The sequence below is a fragment of the Mauremys mutica genome, chromosome 3, assembly GCF_020497125.1.
Source record: "Mauremys mutica isolate MM-2020 ecotype Southern chromosome 3, ASM2049712v1, whole genome shotgun sequence".
Lineage (NCBI taxonomy): Eukaryota > Metazoa > Chordata > Testudines > Geoemydidae > Mauremys > Mauremys mutica.
In genome coordinates, this window is record NC_059074.1 from 153,026,136 (window position 1) to 153,049,175 (window position 23,040).

Sequence of the window (23,040 nt, forward strand, 5' to 3'; positions counted from 1 at the left end):
TAATGCCTAACAGCCCAGGAAAAATTGTATTAAAAGTTGTGATAACAAGCTCTTTTGAGGCCCTCAAAGCACTTCATGAGCATTAGTTACTCATATCTAGCCACACCCTTGTGAATTAAATGATATATAGGGGTCACCTGTCCTACCATTAAAATACAGCCATGTCTGGGATTGAACGCTGCATCTGTATGTTGCTCTTTGGTAGACAGGAAGTGAAAACTACTGTGTCCAGTAGCAGGGGATTTAGGGATGTGGAATACAGTAGGTAAACTGAACTTTTTATTTTAAAAAAAAAAAAACTATAGAGAGAGATTGATGGTATCATATAATAATTTGCTTTTCTATTACAACATGGTATCTCTTCCAGATGCACTCTTTAAAGGTATTGTCTGTGTCTTGTGCTGCAGGGGCCCGAGGAGGATCAGGAGTCTGAGTCGGAACTAACTGTGACTCAGCTGAAGGCTCTGCGCAAGCAGCAACAGGCAAAGTTAGAGAAGACAATGTTAGGTGAGGACTCTGATGAAGATGAACAAGAAGAAAAGGAAGAGAGAAGACATGAGAGCAATCAGAGTAACGATATGAGTTGCTCGTGGGGAATGGGTAAGAGATATTGTACCTCTGAATGAAGTTGCTAAAATAAGAGCTTAAAGTCTTTTGAGTGAAAACTAGATTGATGAAAACTAAGCATTGAATTCCAGCTGCGGTGGTGTATGATGAGTGAGAGATTTTTTGAAGACAAAAATCATTTTCTTTTTATAAAAAGGTTGCTGGTGTAAGTAAGTTTGTGTGTGGAAAAGACAAAGGGAGATCTATCTCCTCCCTCCCCCCCCCCCAAAAAAAAACAAAAAACAAACCAAGTCCCGCAATTTTAAGGGTCTGACTTCAAAACAAAAAGACAAGACAGTAAGAATTGAAATTTACACTCTGTCCTTAACTTTTGCTGTGTTGTGCATATTATTTTAACAAATGTAGTGTATACAATTGCTTGAGACCCCCTACACAGTGGAGTTAGCCCTAACTGAATTTCTTTGCATCTGTGTGTTTGTTTGGCCTTAGGGTTGGGTTTTCTAATTTTTGTGGTTTAATTCTCAAGAAAACCGAACCCCTCAAGTCAGCTTATCAGAGCTGACAAAGTGGACCATAATTTTAATTAGCTAAAGTTCCAATACTTTAAAAGTATGTCTTTAAAATGATACACTACTATTATATACTTAACCTTACTAGCAAAAGACAGGTGAATCTGTGAGGATAACTTATCAAAAGAATGTAAAACTTAAGCAAAACTTGTTATACAGGGATTTTTCTGAATTGTGGCTCATATCTTTCACACTGATGAATGCTGAATTTTACTTGCATCTCTTCCCAACCTCCTTTCCTGTTTCATCTGCACTTCTGTGTATGCTTTCCTCCAGGGGAAGATGCCGAAGAAGATGAGGTTGAAGAAAATCCTATTGCCATCGAGTTTCAGGAGGAGCAAGAAGCCTTTTATTTGAAGGACCCTAGGAAGGCGCTTCAGGGTTTCTTTGACAGGGAAGGTATGTGTATTGTCTGTCCTTTGTCAGCTGAGCATTTCCCCATAGTGGTGCATGCGGCGATGCCATACTTGTCACACTCTGCCATGTATTTGGAATGTAGGAACTGAACTTTTCTGTTCTCTTTTAGTGTATTGTATCCGTATGAGGAGAGAGTAATAAGACTGGGACTTTTCAGCTTGGAAAAGAGACAACATAGGGGGGATATGATAGAGGTCTATTAAAATCATGACCAGGGTGGAGAAAGTAAATAAGGAAGTGTTATTTACTCCTTCTCATAACACAAGAACTAGGGGTCACCAAATGAAATTAACAGGCAGCAGATTTAAAACAAACAAAAAGAAGTATTTCTTCACACAACACACAGTCAACCTGTGGAACTCTTTGCCAGATGATATTGTGAAGGCCAAGACTATAACAAGATTCTAATAAGAACTAGATAAGTTTTTGAAGGATAGGTCCATGAATGGCTATTAGCCAGGATGGGCAAGGATGGTGTTCCTAGCTTCTGTTTGCCAGAAGCTGGGAATGGGCGACAAGGGATGGATTATTTGATGATTACCTGTTCTGTTCATTTCCTCTGAAGCACCTGGCATTGCCCGCTGTTGGAAGACAGGCTACGGGGCTAGATGGACCTTTGTTCTGATCCAGTATGGCTGTTCTTACATTATTATTGAAACTCTTGTCTCTGGATCTAGCGCCTTAGTTCAGAGTTCAAACTTTGTTTCTGGTTCCCAGGCTGGGAATTGTGTAAGCACCTTGCATCATTCTTGAGTGACACCCCTTCTACAACCAACTCTCAAAAGTAAAGTTTAAGGGGTCCAGAGGCGGCATAGTTCAGACTCATCTGGTTAGGGGATGGTGGTTGTGATATGAGGTTTTATGGGAAAGTATTATAGAGCAGAAGTGACAAGTTGATGTAAATTTGAAATCATTGCTGGTAAAGTTTGCAGATGACTCAAATGTTGGTGGAGTGTTAATGACAGCTTGGTTCTAAAGAGAGATCTGGATCTCATTGTTAGTTTGGCTCACTTTAACAGCATATGTTTTAATACAAGTAAATGCAAGGTCACAAAAGGTGAACCAATACAGGTTGCTCTTAGGATGGGGTGGGAGGGCAAAGGGGGACTGTGTTTGGGAAAGTCATGACTCAGAAAGCAGCAAAGAATCCTGTGGCACCTTATAGACTAACAGACGTCTGTTAGTCTATAAGGTGCCACAGGATTCTTTGCTGCTTTTACAGAACCAGACTAACACTGCTACCTCTCTGATACATGACTCAGAAAAGAACTTAAGGTCACAATGGATAACCAACTGCCCAGGATGATGTGGTGGCTAAGAGCAAATCCAATCTGTTGATGTATAAGCAGGGGAGTATCAAGCAGAAAAGGGGTTATTTTCCTCTTAAACCTCGCTGTCATCCCCTACCACAAGTAGTGGTTGCTGGTTATTACAACGTGGGCAGCTGCATCAACTTTTTTCTCTATTTCCTGTACAGGAGAAGAACTAGAGTATGAATATGATGACCATGGACACAATACCTGGCTCTGCAGGGTTAAGTAGGTATATTGTGCATTGACTTTCTGAAATTAGAGGCTTTCCTTTCAGTTTCACAAGCAAAAGCAGAGAGAGTCATTTGCTCGATTGGTACATCTGCAGCTGAGACCAAAATGAGATTAAACTTAAGCACTGAAATTGAAATAGAAGGATGATGGATGGATGACTATGCAGTTTAGTGTCTGTACTCTTTCCCCCAGTCTTTCTTGCTTTGCTATTTTCCATCCTCTAGGAACATCAAATTGTGACAATGCTTTCAATTGTCCCTGCTGTGAGAAACACAACAATTTGAAATATCTGAGGAAGTATTTAGCTAGCAGTATCTCACAAACCAATGGAGATAGAAATTCATGCTTTATGCTATTTGAAATCTGATTTCTGCCTTTCAGTTGGTATAAAACAGTGATTTCTAGCTTCAAGGGTTCTTCAAAGAGGCCACTAACATCTTGTTGGTGTTGGGGAGGGGAAAGCAAGATAGTAATTGGAATGACGTGACCTTTAAGGTCTGATATCTTATGACCAAATAGAATAGCTTGGAATGGCTTATACCATTTTGAGAAGCTCTGCTCCAGTATGGCATAACGTTAATTTCTAGCATTAGTAATTCGCAAGATACAGGAGCTTAAAAGTACTTTGGGGCCTAAATTAGTTCCTTTTGGCTTGTCGGTGCTGTTTTGCTATTGCCTGGGATTGGATATAGGAAGTCCTGTTCCTCAGGCTAGTTAAAGATTTGCCTGAATGTTTTGTGAAAACTAACTGGTTTGACTAATGTTGTAAAAAAATGTAATATGAAAATATTTACCAAAAAAGAGAATAGGGTGGGATGGAAAGAGTGATGTCCAACGTAAAGAACATAGGAGCCTAGTAGTGTCTCAGAGCTGTTGTGTAACTCGGAATTGAACAGGTTGCCTGTGGATGATGCATCAGGGAAGCAGCTGGTGGCAGAGGCTATCCATTCAGGAAAGAAAAAGGAAGCAATGATACAGTGCGCGTTGGAAGCTTGCCGAATACTGGATGCTAGAGGTGTGCTGCGGCAAGAGGCAGGTTGGTAACTGGTCACATTCTTTTGTAGCTGTTTAGAAGATATTCTCTGAGGGAGGGCTTCTGTTTGCTGAGAAAGCTTGAGCCTGCTGCATAAGCCTAGAGTTAATTTAAACAATCTTGCATTCTCCAGTGTACGTGTTACATATTTGGTCAACTGTGTGATACTAACTAGACTAGGTAGGCTTAAATCAATGATGTAAATGGCTAGCTTCAAACCATTCTCTTTTTCAAGAGTTTTAACTCTTTTTTTCTTCCTCACCTTTTCCCCCCTCATCCTTCTCAGTATCCCGGAAAAGGAAAGCAAAGAACTGGGAAGAGGAGGACTTTTATGACAGTGATGATGACACTTTCCTTGACCGAACTGGGGTTGTTGAAAAGAAACGACTGAACAGAATGAAAAAAGCTGGGAAAATAGAAGAGAAGCCGGAGACTTTTGATTCACTGGTAAGAAGAACCTCGGGTTAACAGCCAGACAGGGCATTGTTGGCTTCAGGCTATAATCAGTCTTGCATACGCGGTTGCTGGAAAGAAAGATCAAAGGGATTTTAAATTTCTCTGTATTAGACAGTGCTCTGATACCATCTCAGGCCTGTAATTACCAAGTGATCAGCCTAGAGTGGAGTCAGTAGGGCTCAGCATCCATAGAACAAGATACTTGAAGGGTTGAAGATTGGTGTTGGTGTATGCATGGAACCTTTTTGACTCCAGCACAGGGTGGAAGTGCCAGAAAGCTGCTGCTACCAGCACTTCAGTCGCATGTGTGCACATAGTTGGTGGTCCCAGTCTAACTGAGTGAACACAGAAACTGCCACCACTTTTGGTACAACGTAACTTCTACTAGCAGCCTCAGCAAAAAGGAGCAGGATTGATTTGTGCACAAGCCTTCTCATCCTAGAACTCTTCCTGCTTAAGGTTGAGGCACATAGGGTAGGCAGTACTGCAGAAGTTTGCTCTGCTGCGCCTGCTCTGTGGATAGAGGACTTCAGTCCCCAGGCCAATCAGTCATCCGGCATGAGCCCTAAATTCACACACGCAAACTAGGGGAGGCAAGAGGAATTTGCAACTTCATTGATCAGAGCTGTGAAAATAATTTTCATCTAATGAGTTACATTAGGGAAATGTACTGTATTGTACTTGCTTGTGCAGTTTTTTTTTCTGCTTGACAGGACAAGGCAGAGAGGTGGGTGAATTGAGTATCAGAACAAAGACACAGAAACAGCTTCAGGCCATCACAAAATAATTTCCAAGTGTCAAAAGTGCACGTGGTACCTCCCAAAACAAGATGACCTGATCCCTGTTTCAGAGACCATACAAACTGGATTGAACGTGATTTGACAAGTTAGGGGCATACTCAAATAAGGATGGTGAGAAGGAAAGACAAGGGTGACAATAATATAACATGGTTACCCAGGCATGTGCACATCTTGATGCTTCGGGAGGAAAATGAGATGAGAAATTGTTTAGGAGCAGAGTCAGTCCTTTGAGCCAGTAACCTCCTGGCCAAAGATCAGCAGTGTAAAGACAGGATAATGTGGTAGAATATTGGTTTTAAAAAAAACTTTTTAAATACATCTTTAAAATGAAAATGTTTTTTAATTGTGTGGTTCTTTGTAGGTTGCAAAGTTAAATGCAGCTGAAAAAGAACTTTCTGAGATAACAGAGAAGCTGAAGGTTTCAGGGAAAGGTAAGGCACCAAGTATCCCTTGTTAAACTCATCCAGCTAGTACACCCTCCACCCCTTACCTTAAATGTTATTATGTACTGTTAAGATACTCATTACTGTCGGGTACTGTGTACTGGATTAGGTACTCTCTTTGGGACTGGTGTGAAACAATAGCCAGCAGAATGACCTGCAAGTCTGCCTGCTTCTAGACTCCACTCCTCCATTTTCATTTAACAACTATATGTTAAGACATGTATACAAACTCTGCCCTCTCTAAAGCTCTTCAGTCAGGTAAACTAGTGCTCATCGGTGTTAACCATGTTTGTGAGACCAACCCTATTTGAAGATAATTCTTCCACAACCTCCAAATCCTTTTGCAGGAAACAAAAGACCAAAGGCTTCTGCAATTGCAGATGATCTCTATTCAGGTCATCTTTGTCACTGCAGATGTAAAAGTTTAAAAGAAAGAAAAACTGAAAAGTACACAGTGAAAATATTTGACGTTTAGGACCCTGTGTCTGTCTGGTGAATTTGCAACTTGCTGCCACGTGAGGTCAGAGTTTGGGTTCCAGACTTGCTCTTCTGGAGTGGGTGGGGAGCTTCTTCTGGGTTGGGTGTGTGTAGTGTAGGGGAAAGCTACTGTCAGGTGAGATGGTCATATTCCATAACTTGAGTCAGAGCTAACCTTCCTCGAAGAGAGGAGCACTATCAGGTAAAGCTTTTGAGACTCTGTGGGGAATGGGTTAGGAGATCCTAGAGAACTTCCACCAATCCCCTCATCCCCTGCAAACAGAACTTTTTGTTTCCAAACAGGTCTTCAGGGTTCCTTGTGGAATGACCCCTGAATATAGGTGTATGTAAATAATGTTAAATTTGTCTGCCAATAATGTGCTCTTGCATTTCATAGAGGTAGTTAAAAGGATGCTGTCACTCAAAAATCCTACTTCCGTCTGCAAATTTTATACCTCCTTTTGTTATAGTAGCTGCTATGGTTACTAGAATGAAAGATCAGAGGGGAAAGCATATTTGTCTTTTTTTCAGATTTACTTTGTGCATTTGACAGCACTTGTTGAGTAGTCAGTTACACTGCTTTCTAATGGTCAGTTGCATCACTCTCATGAGATGTTGTAGCTGGGAGGGAAAAGATTATACTGTTCCACAGGCTCTGCAAGCAGGTATTTATTGTTAGCAACAACTTAAAGTGAAGAGGCAGCAGGCAGGTGCATTCCCAAGGACATTTCGTGGTATTGCTCTTGGGCCCAGTCAAAGACCCTGATAATGCAGCAAGGAAATGCAAACTTTCCTCCCCCTTTTTTTTACCAAAAAGGAATTTAAAAATAAATATCTTCAGTGAGCAGCCTTTAAATTGTAAGCTGAATTTCAAAAAAATTCAAATTGACTGTCTCTTGAAACAAAACAAATATTGGGCACATAAAAAGTCCGCCAGAAAAAGTTGAGACAAAATGTACTTGTAGGCTGTGTTGTGTGACCAGGTGATATCTGGGGGAAATGTACTTAGGGGTGTGTTTATACATTTTCCACCAGAAATAGTTTGCATAAACAAAGGATGGGGCATCCCTGTGTGAGTAAGATTTCTCAGAGAATAGTAGTGTCTTCCAGGTGGTAATATATTTCAACTTATGGTAGCTGTACTTTTATGTCTGCGTGATATGGTCAGCTATTTCATTTTGGTCAACCCAATACCAGTGCTAGTTTGGATCAACAATTTTGTTTCTGGTCATTTGTCCAGGACCATTGCTTGGAAAATCTGTCTGAACCTGAAAGCCTTTAGTATTGTTAATTCCGGCATGATGACTCACTGAGGTGGATATGAATCCTTTATAGCCCTGGAAAACTGGGAATGCCAGCATTTGTTGCTAGATCTGTCAGACTGCTAGGTATCGGACCTTACTTTGAAACAATAGTGGGGCTACTTTGGTACCTCAGTTTAACAATGCCTTCCCCACATTGGGCCAGGATAGACTATAACTAATCTTACATCACTGGCCAGCCTATTTTAATCCTTATATTGGCTGCTTGTTTTTTTTCTTTGTAATTTAAATTGGTAGCTCACATTAACCATAGGTGCCGGCCTACAGCTTCTTAGAGCATGTACACTAATGATAGGTGATTTTTTATCATTGTATTGGTAGTTTGTCAATACTGTTACAGCAGGTAAGGTTGTGAAACCTTCTCAAGCTTTGGTTTTCTCTAAGTGATTACATGCCTGGCCTCTAAGAGCAGCACTCCAGAAGGATGGACGAGTGAGTGACAGGCTGAATTACTGCACCTCTTACCCAGCACTTGTCGAGATTAAGTGGTTGTCAGAGAGACATCAATGGAGGTTTACAAATTGCTTCCTAAACTCATTTTGAACTAACTACTGATGGAGAAGCTTGATAACTCTCTCATACTTCAGTGCAGCTGAATGAAAATCAAATACACAGAGATTTTCAGTTTTATTTTTTGTGAGCAATAATGTTCTTCTTCGTGGACCAGCTGATAGTGAAGTAAGTGGCCTTAAGAGCTTTTGTCCATATAACATAAAATACAATATCTATGATTAATCCTGCTCCTAGTGATGACTAATTTTAGTCTTCCCAGCAATTTCCTGTGCTATTGCAGATATCGCATCCTAAGAAAAAGACTGTGAACTGCATTCAATAGCCTGAGCTTGGGAAATCTAGTCCTTCAAGCAGCAGTGGGGTAGAGATTCCCTTTGTGATGCTGAGGTAATAGACCCTACTGTGGATCTGCTCACCAGAGGACAGACTGGTTTGTCCAAAGCTGACACGGCTGCCCTCTGTAATTGCCACCCAATGCTGAAACTGCCAAATCCACTTACACATTGCTGAGTCTCTATGTTGAAATGGTGGCAGCACTTTAGGCAGAGACAACTAATCCATTCTGCATTGGGGCAGGGTTATTTGTATCCATTTTCTGGGCTGGTCCATTGTGCCCAAGTTCAGGCCCAATTCTGTGAGGTGCTGAGCACCTAATTCCCATGGACTTCTTCAAGGTTTTTCCCAAGTCAGGATCTTTTTGAGTCTGGAGCATGCCTATTCGCTGGCTAACTTTAAAGTTCAGATACTTAATCTGGTGGTATGCTAAACATCTCTCTAGGAATGGACTAATGCATCAGATAATGCAGAATGTGTATAAGTTTAGTAGTAAAAGTGCTGTGTGTGTGTGTGTGTATACACACCTTTAATTCAAGGTTATTTTGTAGACATCATGATCATAAGAGATACTGTATGTCAATATTCTCCCTATCTTTTAAAAGGTTCAGTCAGTCAGTTTGTGGGTAGCTTTTGTCCTAATTCACACTCAGTGTAAAGTTATTAATTATATAAGAGAGAAATAGACTTAATATGAGAGCTCCTTTGGCTGGACTACTTACAATACAATTTTATTAATGCTGATATATCCTCTTCCTAAGGTACATTAGGGCACATAGCATACCAAGTAATAATAATTCCTTGCATCTTATTAACTAAGTGATCTTTGAGTAATTACTGTTACATGCTGCTACAGCTTTAGTGTTTGTTAAACGTGAAACTATATTTTGTTCTATATCAGAAATATCCAGTTTATAAATGGAGGCCTTTTATAAATGTTTGCATAACTAGAAGAAATGCTTAATAGTTCCTTACAATCACTTTCAAAAATGTACTCATCACAAAAAAAATTAAACAAAGCCAAAAAAAGAAATCATCTTTAATTACATTCAACCAATTCTGATTTTTAATTAAGGCTGAGTTAATTAGGGCTGGAATTTTAAAATACTTAGGGCTGTCTTATAATTAGGGTTGGGATTTAAAAATTTGCAAATTACATAATTGTGTACAGACACACGTACATACCTGCATGCACACTTAATCATACATTTACAAAGATTTAAATTTGTGTGAATTTTAGCATAGCATATAATAGTTTTTTAAAAAGGGGGGAGGGGCAGAAGTTCTTACCGGACAACAAATGGCTCAGAAATTCTGACAACACAGAATTAGTTCTCTTCATTATCTGCCTCTGACATAACTCAGAGGATGCAAATTCTGTAGCATTGTCAAAATCCAAGGAAAAAACCCCATACCTTTATTTTCCCAAATATAAATCAGCCTTCCCAATTAGAAAACATTGGCAAAGTAACAACAGTATGTAAGGTGGTCTAAACAGGAATCACAGATGAGGTCATTTTTAGGTAAGATAGGAAATACTTACAGACTTCAAGGGGGTGATTACTTGAGTTAACATTCACAAATTCAGAAATGGGTTTATACAGACTAAAATGTATTGAATCAAATTAATCCTTTAGGGAACGCCATTGAATTCATCCCAAGGGACAAATTTGGCCCATTATTTAGCTGAATAGTGAGGGTTTTGCACAGAGGGTGGTGCATTAGCTAGTTATCTGTCTTGGGTACTTATACGGCCCTATCACACACTTCGCAATCTTTTAAGGTTAAATTTGGTGGGTATGAGACTCATCTTTTTTTTTTTTTTTCCCCCTTCTACCATGTGCATTTTGCAATCATCTTGCCCAGCCCAACCCCAGACGGCTTCTCAGGATTCCTTGGATGAGTTCATGACTGAAATAAAATCAGGCTGCTCCTTAGACAGCGTAATGAGGAAGAAGCTTCATTTGCGGTCCTTTGAATTGAGGAAAGAACAGCAGAGATTGAAAGGGTTAATAAAGATTGTTAAACCTGCGGAACTGCCAGAGCTGAAGCCCCAGTGAGTCTACATCAATTATCACTGTATATTGTCCATGTGAAATTGTCCTGGTGAGTGGAATGCTACCAAAATGTAGAAAGAGCAAAATATACAGTGGGTACCACCTCTTATGCTATGTCTGAGATGTCACTTTGGCGTGTCAGTGTGCCATTGACCCATTGCCATGTTAGAGGAATGCTACAGAGAGATGCAGCAACAATGGAGTTAAAGCAGTAAGATCAACACCTGCTTTGTGTGTGTGTGTGTGTGTGTGTGCGCGTGCGCGCACGTGCAAGCGCACAGTGGTGTTTCTTAATAACCTTTCATGCAGAAGGATCACACAGCACAGGTTTGAGTTCTTGTTCCATAGCATCACCTTTGTTCCGCAAATGTTTCTGTTCTTAAACAGAAGAGGTTGATGCTTAGGTATTTACTGTAGGCTTTGCATGTGCTAATCGCTTTTCTTTCTATCTAATTTTGTTAGGACTGGGAGTCATGGTCTGGAACTAGAGAGCAAGCCTAAAAAGCTAACATTGCCTCTCTTTGGTGCAATGAAGGGAGGAAGAAAATTCAAACTGAAAACTGGAAACCTAGGGGTAAGTATGATGAAGAAAGCAGTTTTAAGGTATGCTTTGCTTTTCTTTCCTTAGGTCATTGGCTTCCTCTTCGCTTTCTTTTCTATTCTTCTTGGCCTTTTAGTTAAATTCAAATGCATTATTGATTTAATTCCCAATATGACTATCAAAAAAATATGACCTGCTCTCCTGGGGACAATGACTGTCTCTTTTCACTCTTCATTTTCACCTGCGCTGATACCTTTCCTTAGGACAAAATAGCTCGTCATCCGTTTGGTGGTACTTTCCTAGTTCTTCCTATGAGTGGAACATGCATGCTGCTTTGTCCTGTCTTGTCTGTCTGTGGCCATTCTGTATCAACCTGTCTATATATCTTAGGGTTTTTAATAGCGCTCATCACCAGATTACCTAAGCACTGCTACATCAGTTTGCTTTTACGTCACAGAAGTTGCCTGTCAGGCGTCCAGATATCCCTGAAAGCTTGTTAAAAATGAAAGATGATGGGCCTGAAGTGGAGGAGGAAGATGAGGATGAAGATGAGGAGCAGGAAATCAAAGCAGCAAACATCAGGACACAAAAAACTGAGATGAAAATGGCAGGAGAAGTAGAACAAGAGACTAGTCTTCCTGCCAGTTTTCCTAGTAAGAATCTGGAACCTACCCCTGGTAAACAGTGACCCCTTTTTTTCCTTTTTCCCTGCATTAGGTTATGTGACTATAAACTATTGGATTTTTCAGAGTTGCACAAAGCTATGGAGATTTGCTTCACAGATGTTCATGTGACACTTTGCAGATTTCCTTTTCACAGCTTTGTGCCTATGAGTTCAGCATTCTGGGCACAAACAGATCCAAGACACAACTGAGTTTCACCTGATTTTGTATTAAAGCTCTGCACAATAGCAAATTTCCCATAGCATGGGGGTTTAAAAAAGAGACAAAAGAAATCTTATTGATAAACCAGGGTGTGCAGCACTTGAGTGTCTTACAGTAACAAACTAGAACATGGCATTGTTGTAAGGGAACATAATTAAAAAGAAAACAGATTTCAGAGGAACAATACCTTTGAAGGTTTATAAACTGAGGAGGTAAAATATTGTCACAATCATAATGGCAGGATCTTGACTGTATCTATGGAGCTTATATCCAAATTCAAAGCCTTTTGCATTCACCAACTCTGTGCATGTGAAAACTCAGCCATGACATTGCAGTAAGTTATTTTGTTCCCTCCTATCTGCAACTCTGCCTCCTTGCCTTAATGTATAATATCATGCAATATGGCCAAGTTGTTGTTGTTAGTTTAAACTGGCTCTATGGGTTAATTAAACTCCTTTCTCAACGTTGCATTGAAATATTCTTTCTACATTTAATCTTTTTGGGTGTTTATAGAGAATTGTCCCTTTATTTGAATGTCAGTGCTGAAATGAATGCAGCTAAGTTTACTCTAGTGTATTGTGTTTCAGTGATACTAGTGCTCTACTTCTTAGGATGCCTGATAAGTGTATTCTGTTGACTTTTTGGATGTTTTTCACAGGGATTGGTTTTCAGTCTCAGCCCATCAGCAAGCAGTTAAAGACACCAGAGAATGAATATCAGGTGGACCTATCACAAGAGAAGTCTCAAGGTGAGCAATGCAATGTGGAGCTCAGCAATTGTGCAGGAGATTATGGACTTAATGTATCCAAAGGAGCTATTGTCTATGCAAATTAGCAAAAGGAAACAGCGTTGTCTAGTTTCTGAAGCAGGGAACTAGGAATCCAAGGGGTGTAAGGGCTGTTCTCAACTCTGCCACAGCCTAAATATGTGACTTCTGGGCAAGTCACTTCACCTCTGTGTTTCAATTCTCCTCGCCCCTCCAAAACTGTAAGGCGCTTTGAGTTCCTTGGATGAAAGACACTGTATAAATACAAAATTATTTTAATGCAGTAGAGTGACAGCAGGATCTTGTGAGGAAGAACCAAGTGTAAAAAATGATGCACCCTTTTCCTCCTCCTTGTCTTGTCCTGTCTTAAGAGTTGGTCAGAGGGGAAGTGCTTGTGAAGCTTTGTACCAGTACAGATCTCAAGTAACATAGGGCTGGCAGTAGCATGCACTCTGATCTGCTCAAATGTCACCATGCGTTTTACAAAAATCCATCTGATCCTCAAGATCAAGGCCTGACTTGGCATGCAAAACATTTGGAAGAGATCTGTATGAATTCTTTTGCTCTGCTCTCCCACCTGACAGTCTCTGGCAGCCTAAGATCCCTCAGGGAGACTGTCTTCTTATTGTCTCATAGGGGTGAATTTCAGTGTCGCATGAGATTGAGATCTTGAGTCACTTAGGTTAAATGACAGGAGAGTTGAGGCTATTCATCTCATGTGCTCCCTCACTGTTCTTTCACTAACTGATACTCCTGTACCCAGTGAAGTGGCATTTTTGTATGTTGGTTCCATGTATTTCCTAAAGTAGCTTTTGGTCTTCGTGGCCCAGTGTATAGACTCTTGATGGCCGAAGTCCAAGACTTCCATGCTCCAGCTTCAGTATTAAATCCTCTTGTAATCTGCAGGGAGAAGATTGCTTGACTACTAGAATTTATCATTATAGTAACTGCAGATGGAAAAGACCTATTAGATCCTAACCCCTTACAAGTGTGGATATATGGAGTGCCAACTAGAGGATCGAATACGTTAAACTACAGTTGTCACTTAAATGTATTTAATCTCAATACATTAATAACCATAGGATCCTGTTCAACAGATAAAAGAAGTGAATTTTGGTACAGTAAGGTTAATGAATCATTTCCTTTGACAGGTCTGTTTTTAAGTGGGCCTTTTGTAAACTTATTTCTGATAGAGCTGCTGGTGATGTAGGAGCAGTACGGTGTGCTATAAAATAGATCTTGTTTCTTCCCAGCATCGGAGAGAGCATGCAAGACATTTGAGGAGAGCCCCAAGAAAAAGACGAAAGTGAATGGCCCAAGCAGGGTAAGTAATGATACCTGAAGTGCTCTCACACATAGGAAGACAGTCCCTGCCCCAAGAAGTCAACAATCTAATTTAAAAGATTCCCTCTGAGTGAATGGGCTGATGACTTGGTTGGAGTATGGCTTTGTGACAGTGATGTCTCTTCCGTCGTGTGTGAGACTAGTCTTCTAATGCAGTGGTCTCCAAAGTGGGGTGCGCAAGAGCATCCTTCGGGGTGCGCAGCAGGAGGAGCGCCGCTGGAGCAGTGCCGCTTCGGCAGTTTGGGCAGCACTTTTTTGTATTATTTATTTTTGCCCTTCCGCAGTTCGGGCGACCCTTTGGGGGGAGGGAGGGAGGCGTGTTTGGGCAGGAGTCTGAGCTCTTTTTTTTTTTTTTTTTTTTTTTTTTTGCAGGGGGCGGCAAAAATGGTAGAGCCGGCCCTGTGGCGCAGCAGGGGGTGCGTGCTCAAAAATTTTTTTTACTGATAGGGGTGTGCGATCAAAAAAGTTTGGAGACCACTGTTCTAATGCACTGCTGCTGCAGCAGGCATAGAGAGCTATTGCAAGTCACCAAGGAGTGTGCCTGCTGAGAAACCACGAGCTAGCATTTCAGGAATGACAGAGATTCGTAAAAGCTACAGTCAAACTAGACGACCAGTCTATTCATCAAAGCTTCCTTTCTAACTGTATTGATAGCACTTTGTGCTGGGTCACAGTGATGTGATCTCTCATTCGCTTGTATGTGCTCCAGCTTGCCATAAAAACTGGCATGCTTCAAGGCCCAGACCTGTAACTGCAGAGCTTTCTTGTTGATTAGCGTGGGATGTTGCACGCACTGGCTTACACAGCAAAGGTCTTAGTCTGGAAAACTTGGGGACCACCTTTCTAGTCCACATGTCTTGCCTTTAATATAACTTCATCCTTTTGGGGAGTTGTGGAAAGGGGCCATTGTTAGTGTTGTGAAATTCAATGTAACTGGGAGCCAAGGTGTAAGTGGCCTTCAGTGCATTCACAAGGAGGATAGAGTTGTTTCTAGGATAAAAATCTGTAAGGGATATAAACCCTCCATGTTTTGGGGCATAAAGATAATCACTTCTGCCTGGGATTAGAAAGAACCTTTTCCTGGGGGCATATTATGGCATAATTTAGCATCATGGGGGCTTGTACCTTTCTCTAAACCAGGGATAGGCAATCTATGACACGTGTGCCGAAGGCGGCAAGCAAGCTGATTTTCAGTGGCACTCACACTGCCTGGGTCCTCGCCACCGGTCTGGGGGGCTCTGCATTTTAATTTCATTTTAATTGAAGTGTCTTAAAACATTTTAAAAACCTTATTTACTTTACATACAACAATAGTTTAGTTATATATTATAGCCTTATAGAAAGGGACCTTCTAAAAACGTTAAAATGTATTACTGGCACGCGAAACCTTAAATTAGAGAGAATAAATTAAGACGGCACACCACTTCTGAAAGGTTGCTGACCCCTGCTCTAAACCATCTGGTACTGACCATTGTTGGAGACAGGGTACTGGACTAGATGGACAACAAGTTTATCCAGTGTGGCAATTTCTACGCAGCACATTCTGGTTGTAGGTTTTGTAATTGATGGAATGCTATACAAATACACTGCATCATGTAGCAGAGAGACATAATGCCCAGCAGCCACTACCAGGATCTCCTAATCCAAAAAAATACTTCCATTGGCATTAATTGATTCCATTGTTAGCAATCCCAGCAAAGAGGCCAAGGACTGAATGGGAACATTCTTCAGAGGTTGTCTCTCTCTAGCTAGGTCGAAGCATATTAGTGAGGGACGTGTCAGTAAATTTGCACTGCTACAGTCTGTGCTGTACCCCTTCTGTGGATAACTAGAAAGTATCAGTCTCCAGGGCTGTCAAACCCAGCACCTCTAACCAGCACTAATTCACTTCAAGCATTCTAATATTATAGCATTCTCATAATATTAAATACCTTAGATTATCTTCACATTCCCATTACAAATCACTTTTTGCACATGCTGTCTTTTAAAAAAATCTCCTTTTGGTTGATATTTTCCATATTAGGTTTCAGCCCAAAGGTAGCATTTTTAAAAAAAGTTGGAGGAAAAAATCTTTTTATACACATTTGAGTCATGCAAAACTGGAAAAAGTCTTTTCTCCTTCTGAGAAGATTTTGACTTTTTTGTGCACAAGAATAAAAATAGCTGAATTTTACATGCTGACACTTTCCAGGAGGCTAGATCTTCCAGAGGTCTCTAATCCAGGTTAATTTTAGAAAATTAAACAGATTTGTGGGACTGAAAAATTGTTTTGATCATGCTGGTAGATCTGTCTTAAGGTTTTATGTTATAACCAGTACATAAATTCAATGCTTAGTAAATAAAATATAGACTCATAGACTTTAAGACCAGATTTTAAGAAGGAACCATCATGGTCATCTAGTCTGACACACTGCAGGCTATAGACCCTCACCCACCCACTGATGTAATAGACCCCTAACCTCTGGTTGAGTTACTGAAGTCCTTGAATCATGATTTAAAGACTTAAATATAGGTGATTTTTTTTAAGTGTTTTCAGTATTTCACTATGGACTTGTTAGATTTTGACTACATAATTGTGGAAGTAAAAGATGAAAGCAGTTAAAAGATTACTGCTTCAGCCCTACATTTTCAACTTGACCTTAACTTGCTATCTCCATATTTAAACCTCGATGAAAACAGCCTGATTTTTGAGGAGCACTTAGCAGTCACAAATTCTACTGAAGTTAATGGGAGCTGGAAGCGTATATCTCCTTGGAAAACCAGGCCACTCTTATTTAACAGCATAACTTCAGGCATTCAAGTTTGATACTGTTGGCCTTAATATAATTTTTTTTCCAGTGTGAATTGTGCTCCTAAATCACTTAAGTCTCACCTTCATCTTTTGCCTTAAACAGGGACATTCATTGTAAAATTTACATCAATGTAACATTCAGCTTACAAATTTAAGCCTTCAAGAATCAGCAAATACAAAAATTAACATTCTCATTGTAACCTTTATTTGCACACACCCTGGACACAATCCTGTGTTTTGTATTATCTGTAATGCTGTTAAGTGCAACAAACAGTTCTGCCCTCATTAGTACACTCAGCTCCTACTGACTTCATTGGGGATTTCATGGCTGTATCGGAGGGTGTTGTCCTCCTTCGATCTGTGCTCTGAGACCTGCTCCGTTACCCGCCCCTGCACTCCTGTGGTGTTTCCTCATTGACTCTTCACAGTAGGGAAACTGCTCCCACCTCTCAGTAGCTTTTTTTAATTCCACACCACTTCCATGAGCTTAAAACTGACTACTTGAAACACCTGGGAAGTTTATGCTAAGAATGCTATATCTTTAAAAATATCTGCTCAAATTTTTATTTTTTTTGCAGCTCCAGCAAGCGCTTTCCTCCTCGCAGTACCCAGAAGATGACCCAGACTACTGTGTATGGATGCCTCCTGCAGGTACCAAGCAATTTCCTCTAACTTCTTATGCCAGTAAATCAGGAATCCATTTGCAAAATAGTCCTGAGGTTGCTGAAGTGTGGCCCAAAAAAAAAAAAAATCAACCAGTATGGATATTTCACACATGCATGGTATTTGGGATGGGTGTAACACAAACATGTACTTTTCACGCTGTTATATGTGCTGCTATTAGTTCCTGCAGTTCTCTATCGGCTTCATTACACCAAGTATGGTGGTGGTTTTATTATTTGAGAGGGAGATCAAAGCCTATGAGGTTTTGAGCAGCCTCAACTTTCACTGAAGTCATTGGGACATTCAGCAACCTATGGGATTGGTCCTCTAAAACTTCTTGAAAACTCTTTGGACAAAATTTTGAAACACAAATCTTCCTACAATTCGTATCACATGTTTTGGAGAGACAAGTCTTATTAACTTATTGTGGCAGAGATATGGAATGACTTTTAATAGGGGCACAAATCCAATTTGTGTGGAGGGTGAAAGGTAAAGATTAACTTTTTTCTAATTAACCTTCAGATCATTTTGATTTAACCTTCTGTGGTTATTTTTAATGATGCAATGAGTTTTCAATTATACTTTTTTAATAGGAGCATGGCTTATGCATATAGCTTTTCATATTAAGTGCATAGATTAGATTTCATATGGTTTCATGATGGTCTTTCTCAAAATTACAGATAATTAGGGGTTTAAAACATTGCTGAACCTCACAGGGAGGGAGGAAATGCAGAAGGAACTTCACTGAGGAGAGCTCTAACCCAGAGCTAAGTGAACAAAAGGACTGTACTCCATTAGCACTAGTAAAAACTAGAGCAAAATTCCTGGCTCAGCTGACCAGAAGACGGGCTGACCGGGGTGTGTCTAGCCAGCTTCCTTTTTTTTTTGAGGGAGCTCTCTTTTCCTGTCTCCAGCTGCTAATGGGAGGATTTGTCTCCTGTCTGCGCTGGCATAATGGAGACACTGGAGGAACCAAATAAACAGGAAAGATATTATGTAGTCTTGTAAAGGCATATGACTCCCAGCTGTCAGGAATTACGTCTCAAAAGGAGACTAGTATTGTAGTATCCATTGTGTGGGCTAGTATACTTTTTCTGCCTCTTGAATGTATGCTCTGTGTAGACAGTTTCATTCTTTGCTCTGAGTTGATCTTGGAAGAGCAAATATATATATTTTTTTCTCTTGTCAATCAGGTCAAAGCGGTGATGGCAAGACTCATCTGAATGAAAAATATGGCTATTAAGCTTCACAGACCTCAGAGCCACTGCCTGGGGCCTAAGGGACCGTGTTACTTTGGACAACTTCCTGCACAGAGTTGAGTGAGGGTTGAAAGAGTTGGCTTCTTGGATGTTTTCCAGATTGAATGGCATCAGCACCAGTTTGGACAGTTATCTCAAGCATTGCATTTGTTCTTTGGTTTTAAAACACTTCCAAGGATTCCTGAGCCTTGCATACAAATTTTTCCACTTCTTCCTTCTGCAGTTGGCCTGGTCGTTGTATTCAGCGTGAGAATGTTAGACTTGTAAGGGCTTTATGTTTATTAGCTTGATGAGGTGAGACAAAGCTGGTTTTATCCAATAAAAATGAGAACACAAGTGTTCTCTGCCTCCAAATTATACTTAAAATGGCATTGTCAGGGCAAATGTGACCCAAAGTTCAAGTTTTATAAAAACATTTTATTTCAAAGGAAATATATTTTAACCAAAAAAAACAAAACAAAAAAACCAAATCCTTTGCAACCTTTGGAACTCAAGCATTTCAGCACTGAATAGTGCAAGAAAACCAGAGAATGAAATTGACTGGAAACACTGAGAAAAATGCAATAATTAGAGGCATGGAAATACTCTCATAAGCAATCCAAATATTTTCAGATTTGTCTTCATATCTTTCAGAAGAGACAAATTTGAGGGGACATGATAAAATCCCCTAAAATAATGAATGTTCTAGAAAAGGGAGATAGGAGTTTCTGTTCTCCTTGTGTCATAACATAAGAACATTGAGACATTTTGATGAATTTGAAAAATGATACATTCAAAATTGATAAAAGATGATGATTCTCTCAGTGCATAATTAGACTGTGGAACTCATTGCCACAGAATGTTGTTGGAGGCAAGAATTTAGTGAGGACTAAAGAGGGATTCGACCTTTCTATAGATGACAAGAATATCCAGAATTATAAAAATGAATGCTGAAAAAGAGTATTGGAAGGATCCAATACCTAATTTATATATAATACAAAACCTGCTGCTTAAAATAATTCCAAATTATGAGAGATAAGGAAGAGACCTTGAAGGGAGCAGATTACCCTCGTCTGCCAACTGTGCAGTTTCTTCTAAAGCAGTGGTGGGCAACCCGCGGCCCGTGATCTGGTGCCCAGGAACCTGGCAAACTGCAGCCACCAGGAGCTGTGGGGGGCCGCGCCTGCGGATAGTCAACGTCAGCAAAATGCCTTGCGGCCCGCTATCAGATTACCCTGATGGGCTGCAGGTTCCCACCACTGTTCTAGAGCATTGATGCTGGCCACTGTCAGGAGACAAGATACTGGATTCAATCAACCATAGGTCTGAGCCAGTCCAACGTTTCCTATGTAAAATAGCTCTATAAAATGCTACAGTGGTGCTTGCATTATGCATAAGGAAATTCTTGTTTAAAAATATGGATTTTATCCTGACCATGTCTCTTCACCTTCCTCTTTCATCGGACATGTTTCTAGGATGGTCATAATAGTTCAGGCTTTTCTGTCTTTTCAGCATTGTGTGTTTGGACAGATGCCTTTCATATTCCCCTATTCAAGCCATCACTTAGTTGAGAGTATTTCTCCCTGGTAACCAAAGTCCACTCACATCAGTGTCCTCTTACCAGTTCTTTCAAAATCATAATTAAGGAGAAAATACCTGCAAATGGAGCTAGCAAAGCACAAACAAATGCTGTGTCATAGGCCCCTTCCATCTATGAGCTGTAGTATGTCCAATTCCTTTCCTCTGGACCTCTGAAGTGTTCCCTTCCTAATTAACCGTGTTCCCCCCCACCTCCCGCCCTTAATAAAGCTGAAAATTCACCCATACTTATGCCAGTGGCTTTAAAATCAAACCCTGGTGTAGAAGAGTGATTTCAGACCCACCCATTCAGCCACCCAGCTGTTGAGATGGGTCTTTGCTTCTGGAGTAAGCTACAGCATCCACACACTTGTTCTCGCTGTTTGTGCCAACATGTGGCCAGGATACAGTGCTTTCTCCAGCATTCAAGGACCAATTGTCCAAAGCTGCCATTTCCTGTGCAGAGCACATGATTATTGTATTCTCTGCCACATGTTTACCTCATTATCATAATTACTTTCCCTTGCTACAAAACTTCCTGTTACGTATTCACCTGTTAAATACATTTTAATTTATAGGGCATACCCAAAGCCCTCTAGGCATGTAATATCTGGCCAGCTGACTTCAAGATCTTTTGGTTTGGAGCTCTGTACGTGAAGCAGTTTGTTTGATAATTTGCATAACACATTCTGTTGTTTCAAGTCAAACAATTGTACATTTAATATAGTTCTATAAATGCCCTAGGTTTTTACAAGCTTTTACATTCTAATTTAAAAGTGTGACATTTAGCATGAGATGCTCTCAGCATCGTGATGAGAGAAATTAAGTGCAATGAAATGTCAAAAGTTCTCTTTTTGTGTGCTTATATGTATATACATGTGTATGTATACTCTCCACCATGAATATATTGCATTGTTGCTGGGTTCTGATGACCTGTTAAACCTAGGTTCAGTCTCATGTTTTCACTAGACATACTCAATAAAAGTGCTGCCTAATTGTAGTTCAACGGACTAGTCTTTCACTTGGAGCCTGGCTTCAAATCTAGTCTTTGATCTCAAGTGAAAACAGGGCCGCCCAGAGGATTCAGGGGGCCTGGGGTCTGCCCCTTGTCGCCGAATTGCCACTGAAGACCCGGCACTTCGGCAGCGGATCCTGGGGCGGAAGGACCGCCCTGCCGCGGGTCTTCAGGGCACTTCGGTGGCGGGTCCTGGAGCGGAAGGACCCCCCACCGCCAAATTGCCGCCGAAGACCCGGAGCAGAAGAAGCTCCGGGGGCCCAGGCCCCACGAGAGTTTTCCGGGGCTCCCAGAGCGAGTGAAGGACCCCACTCCAAGGGTCCCGAAAAACTCTCGTGGGGGCCCCTGCAGGGCCTGGGGCAAATTGCCCCACTTGCCTCCCCCTCTGTGTGTCCCTGAGTGAAAATAAGATTGTTCTCCCAAACTATCATGCACTTTGACCCACTCTGGCACAACTTCTCAAGAATGGCTTAGACTAGAATAGTGGAACTGCAGGTCACACCTGATCTGCACTGGCAGAACGGTATGGAGGGAGCCCGGGACTTCAGCAGTTGTGAAATTCCAGGTCAGGAGAAACTTGCATAGTGCTTATCTGCACTAATCTGACTAGCTCTTCATTTTCATAGGTACCAGGTTCACACTCCTAGAGACAGGTGTAATTGACACATCTCAACCCTTAACACCCCCTATACAGTTATGGATATTGTGTAAATACAGTACAGATGGTTTCTGAAGAGAACATTGCCTGTGTGAACTGTCTTTATTACATTACAGGGAAGATAGTCTTGCCTTTACCCTTCAGTATAGAAGTGGATCCCCTGTAGGCATGCTAATTGGAAATAGCTTCTCCTGATTTCCTTTGACTCTGCCATCCCAGGCTCCCTGCCACCTCCAGAGCACAGCTACTAGCTTCCCCTCCCTGATCTGCCCTGTCACACCACCAGCCCCTTGTCTTTAGATCAAGTTCAAGCTTCTCATCCTCTCCTCTGAGGCACAGCACAATTTTACCGTACCAATATCTTTGTGTTTATTTACTCTTGCAGTCTAAACTCCTGAGGTTTCCTCCTTTTATACCCTTCTCCTGCTCCCCCTGTGCGTATTCTTCTTATATCTTTTTATATCACCCCTTTTCTTTTAGTATATCCTCCTCTTCACTCATCCTCGGGATGCACTTTTCACAAAGCCTTTCATCAGTGATCCTTCAAAGATGCCCACCCTGCTTTGTGATGGTAACCTATCAGCTGATCTGTAGTGTCTGTCTGGTTTAGGGCCTGGTCCTGGAGCTAACTCTGTGTGGGCAGAGCCCTGCAGCTGCCTGGAGTCAGTTGCAGGACTGGAGTCTCAGTGCAAGCTCCTTAAAGGAGGGGCCATGTCTGCCTTTGTACAGAGCTGTGTGCACTGCTCTATAAATAAAATTGTAGGAATGTGAAGTGAAACAATACAAGAAGCTATGGTGATCTACTAGCGAAATATTTCCCTTTTAGAACGGCCATGCATCTGTTCTGTTTTGGAAGCAGCAGCATATTGTCCGTGGGAATTTCCTCAGAAAGCAGTTGGCAGTGCTATAAACCCATGATAGGAAGTGAGTGATGTTTCTCTGATGTCAGAACAAAATGGTACTATAAATCTGTAAGTCTTGTAACTTGCTTATCAACCTTTTGATCCCCCCTACTGTAAATAACCTTCCTA

General features: G+C 40.9%; 1 protein-coding gene across 1 annotated transcript in view; it reads left to right on the forward strand.

Moving 5' to 3' along the window:
* LOC123366334 (solute carrier family 4 member 1 adaptor protein) overlaps positions 1 to 21,330 on the forward strand; it is a 28,021-nt gene extending 6,691 nt beyond the window's left edge. Inside the window, exons 2-14 of the mRNA XM_045009672.1 lie at positions 408 to 600; positions 1,413 to 1,535; positions 3,031 to 3,091; positions 3,994 to 4,133; positions 4,417 to 4,577; positions 5,748 to 5,817; positions 10,341 to 10,530; positions 10,994 to 11,105; positions 11,530 to 11,749; positions 12,615 to 12,704; positions 13,976 to 14,046; positions 17,436 to 17,508; positions 18,714 to 21,330. Of these exons, the coding sequence (XP_044865607.1) occupies positions 408 to 600; positions 1,413 to 1,535; positions 3,031 to 3,091; positions 3,994 to 4,133; positions 4,417 to 4,577; positions 5,748 to 5,817; positions 10,341 to 10,530; positions 10,994 to 11,105; positions 11,530 to 11,749; positions 12,615 to 12,704; positions 13,976 to 14,046; positions 17,436 to 17,508; positions 18,714 to 18,763 (1,554 nt within the window). The 3' untranslated portion in view covers positions 18,764 to 21,330. The remainder of the gene's footprint in view (positions 1 to 407; positions 601 to 1,412; positions 1,536 to 3,030; positions 3,092 to 3,993; positions 4,134 to 4,416; positions 4,578 to 5,747; positions 5,818 to 10,340; positions 10,531 to 10,993; positions 11,106 to 11,529; positions 11,750 to 12,614; positions 12,705 to 13,975; positions 14,047 to 17,435; positions 17,509 to 18,713) is intronic.
* Positions 21,331 to 23,040: the final 1,710 nt, after the last annotated feature.